This window comes from Miniopterus schreibersii, assembly GCF_964146895.1.
Source record: "Miniopterus schreibersii genome assembly, chromosome: 18".
Taxonomy (NCBI): domain Eukaryota; kingdom Metazoa; phylum Chordata; class Mammalia; order Chiroptera; family Miniopteridae; genus Miniopterus; species Miniopterus schreibersii.
In genome coordinates this window covers 1,329,433-1,344,128 of record NC_138121.1, presented here as the reverse complement: position 1 = coordinate 1,344,128, position 14,696 = coordinate 1,329,433, and the positions used below count along the sequence as shown (strand labels likewise).

Below are 14,696 nucleotides of genomic sequence, written 5' to 3'. Positions count from 1 at the left end.
GAAGTCCCATCTCCCGTCACTCAGCAGCCAGAGCCGCTGCTTCCCCTTCAACAAAATAAAGAACATTGTGTCAGATGATAATATATATTTGTATAAAATAAAAAGAGGCCCTGGCCCAAGCTCAGTTGGTTAGAATGTCATCCTGATGCACCAAGGTTGCGGATTCGATCCCAGCCCAGGGTACGTACAAGAAGCAACCAGTGAATGTGTAAGTAGGTGGAACAACAAATTGATGTTTCTCTCTCTCTCTCTCAAATCAATAAATTAAAATAAATAACATTGTATTGAACCATAATATATATTTATATGAAATAAATAGCATCATATTGGACTATAATAGATATTTATATTAAATTAATAACATCATATCAGATTATAATATACTTATGTGAAATTAATAACAGTATTGGACTACAATATATATTTATATGCAATAACATCTTATTTGACTATAACCCGAAGTCTGAAATAACTATCCATGAGTCCATACAAATACAAAAAAGTGATTGAATAAGTAAATAGGCAGAAGGAAAAGGGACAGAAAAATCTTTTAAAAATGTATCCAGGGGACTTGCCTCCCAGGAGATGGAGCTTGTGCCCCCACCCTCCGCGTGGGCTCCACTGGGTCACTTATTTACAGAGTGGGGCTTGGAAGCGGGAAGGGCCCCTTTGCGGTGGAGCAACCTGCAAACCCCAGGTCACCACCGCCAGGTGACCGAGGTTAACGGCAGAGGCCAGTCACGTGGGCGCCGCGTGGTCATTCCCCACAGGACTCCTCCAGGCTCCGGCCCAGGTCAGCAGGAAGGAGGGGGCCTGAGACACTGCCCGGGGCAGACACTCGGGGGGCGCATCCACGGCCAGGTGGGATGGGGCGGACCTGGGGCAGAAAACAGGCGGGAGGGGTGGTGAGTGAAACCCCTCAAGGGCAGCATTTGGGGGGGGCAGGCCTGTGTCCACTTCTCGGTTTTGCCGGACAGACCACGTTCCCAGGGCAGTTAGGGGAGCCCGGGAGGGGCACCCAGGGAGTCTGCAGGGTTCCGGGAACGTCCCCCTGAAGCCAGACGATTGCAAAAGGAGCGGCTCCTTCAAACACACCGGGTGGCTTAAGAGGGCTGCTGCCCAGGTGCCGGTGCTGCTGGGAATGGGCCAGATGGGCCCTGGCCGGGCGGTTCCATTGACTGAGCGTCTCTTGTGCACCAAAAGGTCCCGGGTTTGATTCCCGGTCAGGTCACATACCTAGGTTTTGGGTTCGATCTCAGGTCAGGGTGCATGTGGTAGGTGATGTTCCTCTCTCCCTCCCCCCCTTCCTCTCTCTGTAAAATCAATAACAACATATTCAAAAAATTTAAAAATGTGTTAGATGGTAACATATGGAACTTATGCATTTCACTGTATTTAAATTTTGCCAAGGACAGGAAGCTTAAGTACGTCCTGGGTAGCTTGTTGAGATATGCGCCCTGAGAGTTTAGGGTGGGCAGGCACTAGTATTTGCAAATGGCTTAGCAATGAATTTTAAAAAATAAATGTCTAGGAACCATCAGGTTTGCTGTGACCCTAAACTGCTCTAAATTGTAACATTTATGAATTTTTAAAGAGAGATAAAAGGACGGGTGGACGGACAGGTTCATTACGAAGCCAAATGCTAATTACAGAGTCCAGGTGGGTGAGCATATAGGTGGTCACTCTACAATGCTTTCCATTTGTTTTTGTTTTTTTAAAGGTTTTCTTTGTGTGTGTTTTTAAAACTATGTCTTTATTGATTTCAGAGAGAGGAAGGGAGAGGGAGAAAGATAGAAACATGAATGATGAGAGTCATTGCTCAGCCGCCTCCTGCACGCCCCCCACTGGGGATCGAGCCCACAACCCGGGCCTGTGCCCTGACGGGGAATCGAACCGTGATCCCTTGGATCCTAGGTCGATGCTCAACCGCTGAGCCATGCTGGCTGGGCTGTTTTTAAATCCTCGTAATAAAATGTTAAAAGTAAAAAGGGAAGTTAAATCCTGTCAGCCTCGGAAGCTCTCTCCCCATCTCACTTAGAGTAGAAACCAGAGTCCCTGTGAGTCCCTGCAGACCCCACCCCATCCCCTCCCATTCACCCCTCCTCCTCTCTCACATGCCCCCCAGTCCCATTGGCCTCTCTGCTCCCTGACCTCACCTGTCACATTCCCACCGCAGGACCTTTGCATCAGCTGTGTTCTCCCCTGGGACATATCCCTGTCATCTTTCCCCATAGCACACATCCCCTCCTGAGCTGCTTAACCACCCACCTGCTGCCTATGTTTTCATGTCCATCTCCTCCCACCAAAGTGGAAGTCTCACATGGGGAGGGGTCTGCCTCTGTGTCACTGACCCGGGGGCGGTCAGCACCTAGCACAGTGCCCAGCACACAGTGGGGCCTGAATTATTACTTGTCAAATCAATGTCTTGAGTCCGCGTGTTCATCTGTGTCTCACATCAGAACGTAACCTTGTCTATTCGTCCACCGAGGCCTCTCTCAGCTCTAAAAGCACAGCCCTCTGCACATAGTAGGTCCTCAATAAAGAGTTTTAGGTTGAATGAGTGAATGAATGAATGGGGTAAGGATGAATCCTTGTAAAAGGCATAAAAGCACAGGCTTTGAACCACACTTCTGAGGTCATGTCCAAGTCAGCTGCTTCCTAGACATGTGACCTTGGGCAGGTCACTTCTCATCTCTGTACTTGAGTTTCTTTCCCAAGAAAACGGAGCCCCTGTGGTGATGTATGGGGAACCCTCACACATCACTGGTGGGACTGTAAGTGACACAGCCACCCTGGAGAACTGGAAATTTCTTTAACGGCTCATCATAAGCGTCCCACATAGCCTAGCAATTCTGCTCCTGGGAACCTGCCCAAGAGAAACAGCATCGTATGTCCACAGAAAGACTTGTACACGTGTGTTCATAGCAGCACTACTTACGACAGCTGAGGGGCGGGCATAACCCAGATGGCCATCAACAGATGAATGGATAAATAAAATGTGGTCCGTCCATACAATAGACTATTGCTCAACCATGAAAAAGGAACAAGGTACTGATACAATTTGCAACATGGATGGACCCTGAAGAAGTTATGCTAAGTGAAGGATGCCAAACACAAAAGGCCACGTGTAGTATAACCCATCTCTCTGAAATGTCCAGCAAAGGCAAATCTAGAGAGACGGAAAGTAGATTAGTGGTTGCCTGAGCCCAGGGCTGCAAATGGAAAGTGACTGTGAATGCCCACAAGAAATCCATTCAGGGTGATGGAAATGTTCTAAAATTGGATTGTGGCCATATTCCCACAATCCTGAAAATTGACTAAAAACCAGTGGATTGTACATGTAAAGCGAGTGAATTTTGTGGCATGGAAACAATACTTCAATAAAGTCGTTTAAGAAAAAAGGAGCCCATAATAGTCTCTATTTACTGTGGAAGATTAAATAAACGAACCATGTAATCCCCCTGGAAAGACACAAGATGAATACTGAAAAAGGGTGTTTTGTGTTATTTCTCACAAACGTGGTTGAGCTCATTTATGTAAGACTTCATGATTGCCATCCATTTGCTTATTTTATCAATTCCCGTGTCTGTCCCACAGAGCTGGGCCTCGGTTTTCTCACCCTAAATTCCGTATCTTGTTCTCTGGATGTTTCTGGAGGCAGCAGATCCTTGAGGATGAGTAAGCATGTGGGAGGAGGGCCGGTGGGGGTAAACCCATGGTGTGGGATGATGCCTTGGGGCTAGGAGACCAGCATGTGTGTGTAGAGAGGGGACTTTGAAAGGTGGGTTGTGTGGCTGGGAGGGGTCATGAGGATTATATCAGCCTGGTTAAGGGTTCAGGGCATGGAGCTGGTCCAGCCTGGGTTCAAATCCCACACCCACCATTTCCAAGCTGAGAGACCCCGGACAAGGGACTTTCTCTCTGGGGCTGTTTTCACCTCTGGAAAGTGGTGAGGAAGTTTCCTAGTTCCCAAAGGGGTGCTGAGGATTCCCTGAGACCACGTCTACACCAGCCTGGGAGAACGGCAAGAACAAGGCAACAGCCCTGGCCCCTGCGGCTCAGCTGGTTGAGTGTCATCCCAGGCGCTGAGATCACTGGTTCGGTTCCAGGTCAGGGCGTATGTCCAGTTAGGGGCTCGATCCCCACTAGGGGGCGGGCAGGAGGCAGCTGATTGAAAATGTTTCTCTCTTCAATGTTTCTCTCTCTCTCTCCCTCTCCCTTTCTCTCTCTAAAATCAATAAAAACATATCAAAACAAAACAACAATAAGGGAACAATAGCAATAACTGCCTCCCAGGTGCCAAGCACTGTTTTCTGTCTTCTCCACAAAGCAGCTTCTTTAATACCAAAGGCTCGATTGATACCAGTGGCTCCCAAAGGACAAGCGTCCTTGGTTTGCTCCTTCTATAAATGGGGCCATTATTGAATCCCCCCCTCAGTGGGTTCTGTCCTTGAGATTGTGCTAAATGGGTGTCTGGCTATGGCAGGTGCTCACTGAATGGTAGCCCACACTGGGATGCTGCAATAGGGAGCCACGGAAGGTTCTTGAGGAGGGAGAAGGCTCTGATGTCAGGAGAACATATCTTGGTCCCCCATCTCCGCAGCGCCCCAGGCCATGTTACAGCTTCTTTGGAATGTGTGGGAGACCTGGTCTCATGTGGCAACCCTAATTTCTTTGTGCCCGTGTTTGGTTATTTCCCATCTCCTCCGCTGGTCTGTGAGCTCCATGAAGGCAGGTGCCCAGCTGGTCTTACCACCGCTCTGTCCCCCACCCCTACCCTGGGTGATAACCACACCGGCCAACACGTACTGAGTGCTCACTACGTGCCTGGCACCGCTCCAAGGGCTCGGCCAAGATGTGCTAAACCTCGGACACGGGATCGTGAGAGGCTCCCGGTGACCATCTCCCCTCCCCGACTCCCAGCCACCATCCTCCCCGCTCCCCGGCCCTCTCCAGCTGCCCGGTGTTCTCATCTCGCCAGGGAAAGCGCCTTCCCTCCGGGAACCCGGGGAACGGCGCTGGTCTCACCCCTCCCTTGCCTGGCCTTCCAGGTGTGAAGACACCCAAGTCGTCAGTGTCAGGAGAGCCATCGAAAGCACTGGGGGACATAGGGTGTCCATAGAGGGAATGAGAAGGGGTCTAAGGGAGAGACCGACGTGGACACAACCTTCCCCCCTCCAGTCCTGGGGCTGGAATAAATGTGTCAAAAACACCACCACCCAGCCCTGGCCGGTGGCTCGGTTGGTGAGAGCATTGTCCTGATGCACCAAGGTTTCGGGTCTGATTCCCGGTCAGGGCACAGACAAGAGTCAGCCGAGGAATGGGTACGTAAGTGGAGCAACAAATCAGCGCTTCTCTTTCTCCTCTCCCCTTTCTCAAGTTAATACCTTAAAAAGTGCACCCAGATTTGTAGAAAATGACCCTTCCCACCTCCAATTCCTTTGCCTCTCTGACGTGCAGAGCCCACCCCCATCACCACCTTTGCCCGAGCTGTTCCCTCACCTGGCTTTTCATTCCTGCCGCATGTCACCTCACCACAGCCCCGCTCTCACTACAGTGCCCTGCAGTTTCCCGGGGGCCCTTATCAATACCCAAGTCTAGACTGCAAATCGTTTATCACCTCAGGCGTGTTGTCCTCGATGACGGAACATTCTGGATCTGAGATGTCCAATAGAGTAGCCACCAGCCACAGGGGGCTACCAAGCACTTGAAATAGTGACCGAGGAACCAAACTTTTAATCTTATTTTTAATTGCTTTAAACTCATCTATTCTACCTTTAAATGGAAACAGCCACTTTTTCGATTTTAAATATTTTTATTCTAAATTTAAATGGAGACAGCCACGTGTGGCTCGTGGCTAACCCGGCTTGGGCTGAGATCTAGAACTCCAGCTCCTCTGAGGGGGCCGTGGCTTCGGTGTCCTCAGCGTCCTCAGAGCTCAGCACTGTCTGGGCCTGGTAAGTGTCTGCTGAGTGAGAGCACATGCCAATTCCAGGGGCCCGTGGGGCTCCCCAAGTCGCCCCAGCAGATGGCAACCTGTCGTCCAGTCCTGTGCGTCGTCTTTGGCCAAGCTCTGCATCCTTCCCACCTGGAACCCAAGCTCGGAGCCCGCTGGCCAGACCCTGGCCCACCCACACCTCTCCGCCAGCTCCCACCTCCACAGACAGCCTCACTCTCTCGTTTCACGAACTCACATTTATTCACAGACAGACAAAGGGACAGGGACGGGCCTTTGCTCACTGGGGACCCCCAGGGTCTGGCAGTTCCAAAGAGGTGATGGTGTCCAGTGTGTATAAAGAGGGCAGCCAGCAGGGGCCCCCCAGTCTCCATCCTTCTGGCCAGTATCCTGCCCCTCCTTTTCCAAGGGGTCCTGCCTCAGACGGTGCTGGGGGAGCAGTTCCTAACCAGCATCGGGGACCTGGGGGCGGGCGAGGGGCAGGGAGGGGCGGCCTAGCCCCCCTCCTTAGTGTCGGGGCTGGGGGGGCGGGGGGGAGGCGGAGGAGGGACCTCTCCTTCAACTTCTCTCCTCCATATTGCAAACCGGGGGCCACCTGGAGGGGCGGGGGCGCGTGGGGGTCAGGAGGCCAGGCCGCCCACCCCGCGCAGGTGCGCTTTGCTGTCAGTCTCGTCTTCCTCCATCTCGAAGGCTGAGTGGTCTTGGCTGTCGAAGCAGGAGGCGCTGAGGAAGACGGGGGGCGCCGGCGGGGACCGGGGCGGGGTCCCCGGGGAGGGCGGCTCTTCCTTGATGTGTGCGACAGGCAGGGGCAGCCCGTCCGCGTCCTGGCCGGCCGGCGGGGGCGGCGGGGGCGGCGCGGGCGACGGCGGGGCCTGGAGCGCCTGCAGCGCGGCCGCCCTCTCCAGCTCCGCGCGGTGGCAGCGCTGGTGGCGCAGGAGGCTGTAGGCGCGCGAGAAGCGGCGCGGGCAGTGCGGGCACGGGTGCGGGGCCGGGCCGCCCGCGTGCACCTGCGCGTGGCGCGCCAGGTCGGCCAGGCGCTTGAACTCGCGCTGGCAGCGCACGCACTGGAAGGGGCGCGCCCCCGAGTGGGTCACCCCGTGCTGCCGCAGGTGCGCCCGGCGCCGGAATCCTTTGCCGCACTCGGGGCACCAGAAGCGGGGCTCCCCGGCGGGCGGCCGGGCCGGGGCCGCGTCGCCCCCGTTCTGCCCGCCTTCCCCGCCCTCGGGGGAGGCCCCTTCGCCGCCCTCGGGCCCCTTCCCTGAGTTCCGGCCGCCTGAGGCCTTCTGGTCCCTCTTGCCCGCCGCGGGCAGCGGGGCCAGCAGGCTGAGCGCGCCGTGCACGCGCCGGTGCTGGCGGAGGTAGGAGGCGAGGCGGAAGGCCAGGCCGCAGTCCGGGCACACGAAGGGGCGGTCGGTGGAGTGGACCAGCCGGTGGCGGGACAGCGACCAGGGCCTGGCGAAGGCCTTGAGGCAGATGGGGCACTGGTGGCGCTTGGGGCGCGGCGGGGGCCCCCCCTCGCCCTCCTGCTCGCCCTCGGGGCGCAGGCACGGGTGCGCCTTGAGCTCGCCCTTGGTGGCGAAGGCCTCGCGGCAGCGCAGGCACAGCAGCGTCCAGTCGGCCTGGAGCAGGACCTGCTTTTCCTCCTGCCGCCCGGCCGCCAGCGCCAGCTCGGCCCGCAGCTCCGCCGCGCCGGCCTCGGCCTCCTCCGACTCCGACTCCCGGGGCTCGGCGCTCGAGGGGCCCACGGGCGCGGCCGGCTCCGCTGCGGGCCACGTTTCGGGCCACGCGGCCTCCTCCGGGGCGCCCGAGGCGGCGGTGCTGGGCTGCTCGGCGTCGGCGTCGCCGTCCTGCGGGGCCCAGCTGGACTCGGCCGCCTCCTTGGCCGCCCTCTCGATGGCCAGCTCGACCTCGCCGCCCGCGTGCTCCTGGGCCAGGTGGCGCCGCAGCTGCGCGGGCTCCGGGAAGGTGCGGGGGCAGGCGGCGCAGCGCAGCGGGGGCTGGGGCCCGTGGCCGCGCAGGTGGCGGGACAGGTGCGCGGGCCGGCGGAAGGCCTTGGGGCACAGAGGGCAGGCGTGGGGGCGCAGGCCCGAGTGGCTCAGCCAGTGCCGCGAGAGGTAGTAGGGGAAGCGGAACAGGCGGCCACAGGTGGGGCAGGGCAGGGGCGCCCGAGGGGCTCCAGCGGCCCCCCTGCCCCGGCCGCGGCCCCGGCCCCGGCCTCGGCCCCGGCCACGGCCCCGGCCACGGCCACGGTGAGGTGGGCTGCCCTGGGCGGGTGGAGGGGGCTGCGGATCCATGCCTGTGAGGAGAAGGGGGAGAGGTGGAGAGATGGGGGGCAGAGAGAGACAGAGATGGAAGCGCAGAGGGTCAGGTATTTAGCCGGAGAAAGGAGAGAGAGACAGACGTGAGACAGACAGAGGTCGGGCCGAGAAGAGAGAGAGCGAGCCCAGGAGAAACGGGTGGTGAGCCCCAGAGGGCAGGACACCCGGCAGAGACAGAGACGAGAAGACAAAGAGATTTGGGCAGAGACGGTGCACACAGAGACCAGAAGGCCCGCGGCCGGAGTGGGCAGGGAGAGGCAGGGCGACGGGCAGACAGACAAGACGGACACACAGACAGAATTGGAGACAGAGGGAGACAAAGTCAGCCACTGCTGTTTCTCCAGGGGCCCTGCTCTGGGAGGGGCCGGGACCAGCCCTCGGTGCTGGCGGGGAGGGGGAGTCAGCGTCCCGAGGCCCCGGAAGTGGGGTGTGTGGGTGCCCGGGTCCTGGGGCTGGGAGAGGCGGGAGGGAGTACCAGGGCTCAGATTCTTGGGTCTGCTCCTGCAGGGCGTTGGGGGCCTGGACTCCTGGGGTTGCGAGAGGCGGGGGCTGGGGACTGGGCCCCGGGCCCCGGGGGACGGCTGGGGCGCAGCATCTGGACCCCTACATGGGGCGGGCACGGGTTCCTGGGTCCCAGTGGCTGGGAGGGGTGGGGGAGGGGGCCGGGCTCCACGGACAAGGGAGAGGCGGGGGCTGGGGGCGCAGCTGCCCAAATTCTCCAAGGAGGAGAAGCCTGAGAGCCAGGTGCCTGCACCCCTGAAGAAGGCTGCTGGGGGTCTCTAGGTCCCCCGGGCCGGGGGGGGCGGTCTCCGGGCTGGGCCCAGCCTGCAGGTCCCCGCAGGCATGATCTGCAGAATTGGGGCCCAGGAGGGGACCGTGCGGACTCCTGCGCCCCGAGGCCGGGCTGGGCCCGATCGCCGGGCGCCCCGGGCTTACCTCGGCCTCCTCGGCGCCTTTCTTCCTTCCCCGCGGCCGGCCGAGTGGACGGGGGTGGCGGGGAGGGAGGGAGGGCCGAGCGTAGCGTGCTGGGGGGCGGGGGGCGGGGGGCGGAGGCAGGGCTCGGTGTCACCGCCTAAGCCTTCCCCCCGGAAACCCGCCTTTCCGCCCAGCCCGGGAGAGGAAAGACGGGCTGGGAAGCCGGAAGCGGGGGGACGAGGGGACCCTGGGGGCGAGGAGGGGGCGCGGCTGGGGCTCCTGGGTCCTGTGACGGGGAGGAGCTTGCGGGGAGGAGCCGGCTGGGGGCCTGGGGGGCTGCCTCCGGCCCCCCTCCTCTCCCCTCCAAACACATCTTGATTCATTCCTTCAACAAGCACACATTTGTCAGGTCCTGCCTGTGCCAGGCGCTGTGCTGGGGGAGGCGGTGGCCGGGCGAGATGAATGAAGCAGTGACGGGGGCTTCAGGGAAAGTGCCAGCGCTGGACTTGAACCTGGCTCCAGCCTTCACTGGGCTGCCCGAGCACGTGGCTGTCTCTTCTCCAAGCCTCAGGGCCCCCCTCCCCGGGATAAGCCCTGCGTATATCCACTCAGTCCTGAACGATCAGTGTTAACTGAGCATCTACTGTAGGCCAGCTCTGCATATGTTTTGCTCCGTATAGTCACTTGATCCTAAGCCACCAGCACTTACTGAGCACCTACTGTGGGCTGGATCTGTCCTTGGTGCTGGAGCGACAGTGGCAAAGACAGAGGCCCTTGTCTGCAAGGAGCTCACCGCCTGTCTGATGGAGGAGGCAGACAGACACAGATCCAGCCACCCTCCTGGAGGGTGGGTCCGAATGCAGCCCACGACGTGCAGCGGGAATGCAGAGGACAGGGAAGGCACTAAGCTGGAGCTCACACTCGGAGAGAGATCCCCGAGGGCTTCCCGGAGGCAACCACGTTTCAGCTGAAACCTGCAGGATAAAAAGCCGAGGGTTAGGAAAAGGAAAGGAGGAGCAGGTCTCAAGTACCTAAAGTCGAGCAGGACAGGCATGTTGCACGCCCAGCTCGATGCCGTTTGTTCAAGATGAAATCAATGCTCAACATGGCAGGCAAGAGTGCGGGAGACCGGACCGGCTGGACATGGTTCAGGAGAGTATAATTTGGAACAGCCTCAACTAGCGAGCAGTTCCAGGAACTTATCTGTCGAAGAGACGTTCTCGGAAACATGCAAATCGCTGTCTGCACCAGGTTTTAATCCTTGCAAAAGACAGGAAACTAGCTGAACGCCCGTCGGTCGGGACTTGGGCAATGGTGATTGATCCCCGCAGTGGGATGCTGCGTGTTCATTAAAAAAGGCGAGGAAGGACGCTGTGTGAAAACATGGAAAGGCTCGGAGAGAACGCGAAGGGGAGAGGAACAGAAGGCGGAGGGCAGCCCGCAGCCTTTCTGTCTGTGCTTGTCTCACGGCTGCGCCTCGAGGACCTGGGGGAAGAGAGGGAACTAGCAGCACTGTCCGGCCACGGGAGCGGAGCCACTGCCTGAACTGGACGCCGCGTGGGATGCGTTCCCTACTCCAACAAGCGAGGGAGAAAGAAACGGAGGGTGACAAAAATGAGAGGAAACCAAGTAGCAGCTGACTCCGCATGTGCTTTATAAATATAAGCCCATTTGCTTGGCTCTCCCATTTTAGAGAGAGGTAAAGTGAGGCACTAAAGGCTTCCCAGCTAGCCAGTCTCAGCAAGTCTTTACATTTCCCAAAGAGACAGCAGAAAGGATAGGGTCCCAGCCCTGGCTGGTGTGGCTCAGTTTGTTCGGCCTTGTCTCGTGCACCAAAAGGTTGCCGTTGGATTCCTGGTGAGGGCACATGCCCAGGTTTCGGGCTGGATCCCGGGAGGGAGTGTGCAGGAGGCAGCCAATCGATGTTTCACTTTCTCTCTCTCTCTCCCTCCCTTTCCCTCTAAAAAAAAAAAAATCAATAAAAAAGTTACATATATGTAAAGGGTAGGGGCCAGGAGCATGATATTTAAAAGCACCTGCTCAATAATACTATTTTTTTTAAGGATATGTACGTATAGAATAAAAGTCTGAAAACATCCATGGAAATAATATGCACCAAATTCGGGGTAGGGGTTACCTTTGAGAAGGGAGAGGCAATTAGATCCTGTAGGATGCTATGGAGATTGAGGTGTCTCTCTAATGTTTTAAAGCTGGGAGTCTGTCCTGGCCAGTTTGGCTCAGTGGTTAGAGCATCAGCCTGTGGACTGAAGGGCCCCAGGTTCAATTCCAGCCAAAGGCATATACCTCGGTTGCAGGCTCAGTTCCCCTCCCTGGTCGGGGCGGGCGTGGGAGGCAACCAATGGATGTGAGAGATCGATGTTTCTCTTTCCCTCTCTCCCTCTCCCTCCTTCCACTCTCTCTGAGAAGCAATGGAAAAAAATGTCCTTAGGTGAAGATTAAAAATAATAATAATTATAAAGCTGGGAGTCAGCACATGGATATATGTGTGTAGGGGTGGGTATGTCTTTTTATTGGGGAACACACACACAATGTCAGGTTTACCATTTTAAAGTGTACAATTCAGTGGCATTAAGTATATTCGTGATGGTGGGTAACTATACCTGTTGGTGGTAGAATGGCACCAGGATGTTACCAGCCATCAGGCCTTGGTTCAACAACCTCCGTACTTGAGCTCCGGCTAGGAAAGAATTCAGAGCCAAGACTCAAATACAAGCAAAAGCGTGTTTAGAAAGTCACAGAGATAGGAGAAGTGAGCCGTGGAAGAAGTGAGCCACCTGAGCTGCGTGGGCGCAGGGAACAAGGCACAGAGGCAAAAGAAGGGCCCTTGGAGCTTAGGAGAGACAGAGGCAAGGAAAATGCGCCTGGGGCAGGAGGTAGGGAAAGGCAGGGGCTTGTTTCATGGAGAGAGCAATCCTGGGTCCTCAGTCTTGAGGGTATTTGCCTATAGGTCTCAGGGGAAGATCCCAATGGGCTATTCATCAGATTCCCAGGTGTATCCTTTCAGGGTCATGGGCTCTATCGATTGGGCGCCAGGGACGGGGGTTGGTAGTCAGTGCAGCTGGTCCTGAGGTCAGCCATGGCATCGCTTGTCGGGTTTTGCTGCTTTCCTGGGCCTGGAGCTGAAACAGAACTGAGGCCTAGAAATATTTGATGCAGGTCAGAACCTCATTGTCCTGGGTGCTTAATACTTAAGGGCTATTCTCCGGTCCCCTTGTTCATTCCCCCTCTAAGGGGATCTAACCCACGTAACTAGCAACATGCTGGGGGGGGAGGTCAGGGGAGGGTTTGAACCACATGACCAGCAACATGAAAGGTCAAGGGGTCTAAAGCGCATGACCAGCAATATTCTAGGGAACGGGAGGTCACCCTGGGGGGTGATGTCCTTGTTTTGGCCATTGCTAGGCACCTGGGGCTGTCTGCCTTGGTGACCTGCTGTAGCTGGCCTATGGTCCCTGCTCGGCTCATGGCTGCCTAACTGCCTACCACATACCCACTATCTAGTTGCAGAAAATTTTCATCATCCCAAAAGGAGCCATTCCCCATTCCCGCCCCCTCCCGGCCCCTGACAACCAGTAATCAGCCTCCTGTCCCTATGGACTCGTAGACTGTGGACATTTCATATCGGTGGAGTTGAAGGTATGCTGTCTTTTACAAGTGGTGTTTCACTTAGCAGAGCGTTGTCAAGATTCATCGGAGTTGTAGCCTGTGTCAGTAACTCATTCATTTTTCTGGCTGCATGATATTCCATTGTTCAGGCAGCTACATTTTATCTGTTCATTGGTTGGTGGGCATTTGGGTTGTTTCTACCCTTTGGCCATTGTGAGTAGCGCTGCTGTGACTTCCGTGCTCAATTTTTGTTTGAAAGGCTGTTTTCAATTCTTTTGATTATATACCTAGGAGGTGTGTGTGCTATTTTGTCATCCAAATTTTAAAGACTTGCTTTTTTTTTTTTTTTGGAAACGAATTCAGGAATGGAGGTGGTGGGAAAGAAAACTTCAGGCCGAGAGAACAGCGTGATGTGTGTGTGTTGGGGGAGCCTGGAGGCCTTGGGTCGGGGCAGCAAAGGCGGCCGGTGGGGCCGAGAGGCCAGCGGGGCGCGAGCGGCTGTGTCCGGCTCCTGGTCCCGGCTGAGCCCTGGACACATTCCTGCGGCACTGAGAAGCCATTGAAAAGGTTTCAAGCTGGGGAGTCACATGACGCGATTAGTGCTCTAGAGGAATTCCAGGGGGACCCGCTCGGAGGCCGGCCGGATGCCGGGGAGACCGCCGGGGGAGCGGGGCGGGGGCGGGCGCCGGGGCAGGTGAGCGCGCGGCCTGGGCGGGGCCGGCCGGGCTGGGAACCGCGCTCCGGGCAGGGGGCGGGGCTTGGCGCTGATTGGCTCAGATCTGCCCTGCCGGATGCCAGTCTCTCTGTAATTGCCTCCTCATTGGCTCTCCTGCTTCCCGTGCAGTCTCCGGCGCCCAGAGATCCCGTCTCTGCCCCTCTAGCCAGGACGCCCTCCGTGGCTCCCATCTTCCACCCCCTCCTCGCTTCCTGCCTAAAAGGCTCTACATGTCTGGCCCCTGGGGCCTCCCTCGCGGATGCCTCTCTCCCTCTGCCTCATGTGCTCCAGCCACACCGCCCTCTTTGTCTTTTCTGGGCTCAGGGCCTTTGCACAGGCCCTTCCCGCTGCCAGGAATGCCCTTCTCCTATATCTCCCTTACTCCCACCTGACTAAAATAGCCTGTCACCCTCCAGTCCGTACTCTGCCTTTATTTTCAACATTGTGCTCATGGCCAACCCACTAATTGCCTATCTCCCCTCCCATTGGGACATAAACTCCTGGGGGTTGGAGTTTGCTGAGCCTGTTTGCTTAAGTGTCCTGCCCTCAGAGAAAGGATTCAGGTGGAGGTGTGGTGGACGGAAGCCCCAGCTTCCAGAGGTCCCAATTCATGACTCCAGGCCACCTCCATGACAACCCTGGCTCCTTTCCAGGTGCTCAACACTCCAGGTTGAGTGGGTCTCTGAGTAGGCCGATCTTGCCCCTGGGGCGGTGCCTGTATCTAAGGGGGCTGGTCTTGTTTCTCCAAGGTAGGTGGGTTTTTTTCATTTTTGTTTTTGTATTTTTTAACCCCGAAGGGATGAGTCTGGCTCCGGGTTCCTGGGTGTTGGTGGCGGAGTGGAAAGGAGTATCTCTGAGGTTGGGCATCCCCAGGGGCTTGACCTGGATTCTTTTCAGAGGGGAAATTGTGGATGTCCGTCCAGGCAAAGAATATTCCTTGAAGGCCAACCTGGTCCTTGTTTTCTCTGCCCCCAAATATTTGTCCCTGCTTTAAAATTTTTTTTTGGTGTGAAATATAATATGCATGGATTAAAAGGGTACCATACAAACACACAATTTAACAAATAATTATGAAATTATCACCAGGTTAAGAAATGGAGTGTTGGCCTGGCTGAGTAGTTCAATTGGTTAGAGCGTCATCTGGATACGCCAAGGTTGTGGGTTA

The 14,696-nt window shown here is 56.7% G+C and overlaps 1 protein-coding gene across 1 annotated transcript; it reads right to left on the bottom strand.

Annotated features, from left to right (window-relative positions):
- Window positions 1-6,182: 6,182 nt before the first annotated feature.
- ZNF579 (zinc finger protein 579) lies at window positions 6,183-9,273 on the bottom strand. The gene is made up of 2 exons (XM_081119611.1): window positions 9,211-9,273; window positions 6,183-8,252 (listed from the first exon to the last, which is right to left on the bottom strand). The coding sequence occupies exon 2, from the start codon at window positions 8,248-8,250 to the stop codon at window positions 6,577-6,579; it is 1,674 nt and encodes a 557-aa protein (XP_080975737.1). The 5' UTR covers window positions 8,251-8,252; window positions 9,211-9,273; the 3' UTR covers window positions 6,183-6,576.
- Window positions 9,274-14,696: the final 5,423 nt, after the last annotated feature.